This window comes from Mizuhopecten yessoensis, unplaced genomic scaffold (assembly GCF_002113885.1).
Source record: "Mizuhopecten yessoensis strain PY_sf001 unplaced genomic scaffold, ASM211388v2 scaffold10649, whole genome shotgun sequence".
Classification (NCBI taxonomy): Eukaryota; Metazoa; Mollusca; class Bivalvia; order Pectinida; family Pectinidae; genus Mizuhopecten; species Mizuhopecten yessoensis.
This window is the reverse complement of record NW_018408652.1, coordinates 119,744-120,183: the sequence shown is the minus strand read 5'-3', so window position 1 is coordinate 120,183 and position 440 is coordinate 119,744. Positions and strand designations below refer to the sequence as shown.

Below are 440 nucleotides of genomic sequence, written 5' to 3'. Positions count from 1 at the left end.
TTGACAGTGATATTGTTTCGACCCTCCAGTCTACCCTGGTTTGACTTGCTGAATCCTCTATAATAATGGGTGGAAAGTTTATATATATTTGGTGATTATAATGTCCTCTGAAGAATTACCACATTTTTGTGTACTGTTCGGTAATAGGTGATATCTATGGGATATGAGAGTGATATGGCAAGGAATGCTCTACAGAAACACCACGGCAATATAGAAAGTGCTATAGAAGATCTCATCAAGTCTGGGGGAGTGGTACTGAGTCCCAACGGAGAATCTTCCTCCTCAGGACCATCAACTTCGTCATCTCATTCATCTTCTTCAGGTATGTAAAAATCACAAAATATTCTGTTTTGAAGTTAACCTGATACAAAAATGTCTGATGTTATGTATGGTGTGGTGTCAATCAATGTCTGATGTTATGTATGGTGTCCATCCATGTA

General features: G+C 38.4%; 1 protein-coding gene across 5 annotated transcripts in view; it reads left to right on the top strand.

Moving 5' to 3' along the window:
• LOC110461663 (NEDD8 ultimate buster 1-like) overlaps positions 1-440 on the top strand; it is a 105,271-nt gene that overhangs the window by 99,278 nt on the left and 5,553 nt on the right. For all 5 annotated transcript variants that reach the window (XM_021515229.1, XM_021515232.1, XM_021515228.1 and 2 more), the window contains one exon: positions 148-322. In XM_021515229.1, the coding sequence (XP_021370904.1) occupies positions 148-322 (175 nt within the window). The remainder of the gene's footprint in view (positions 1-147; positions 323-440) is intronic.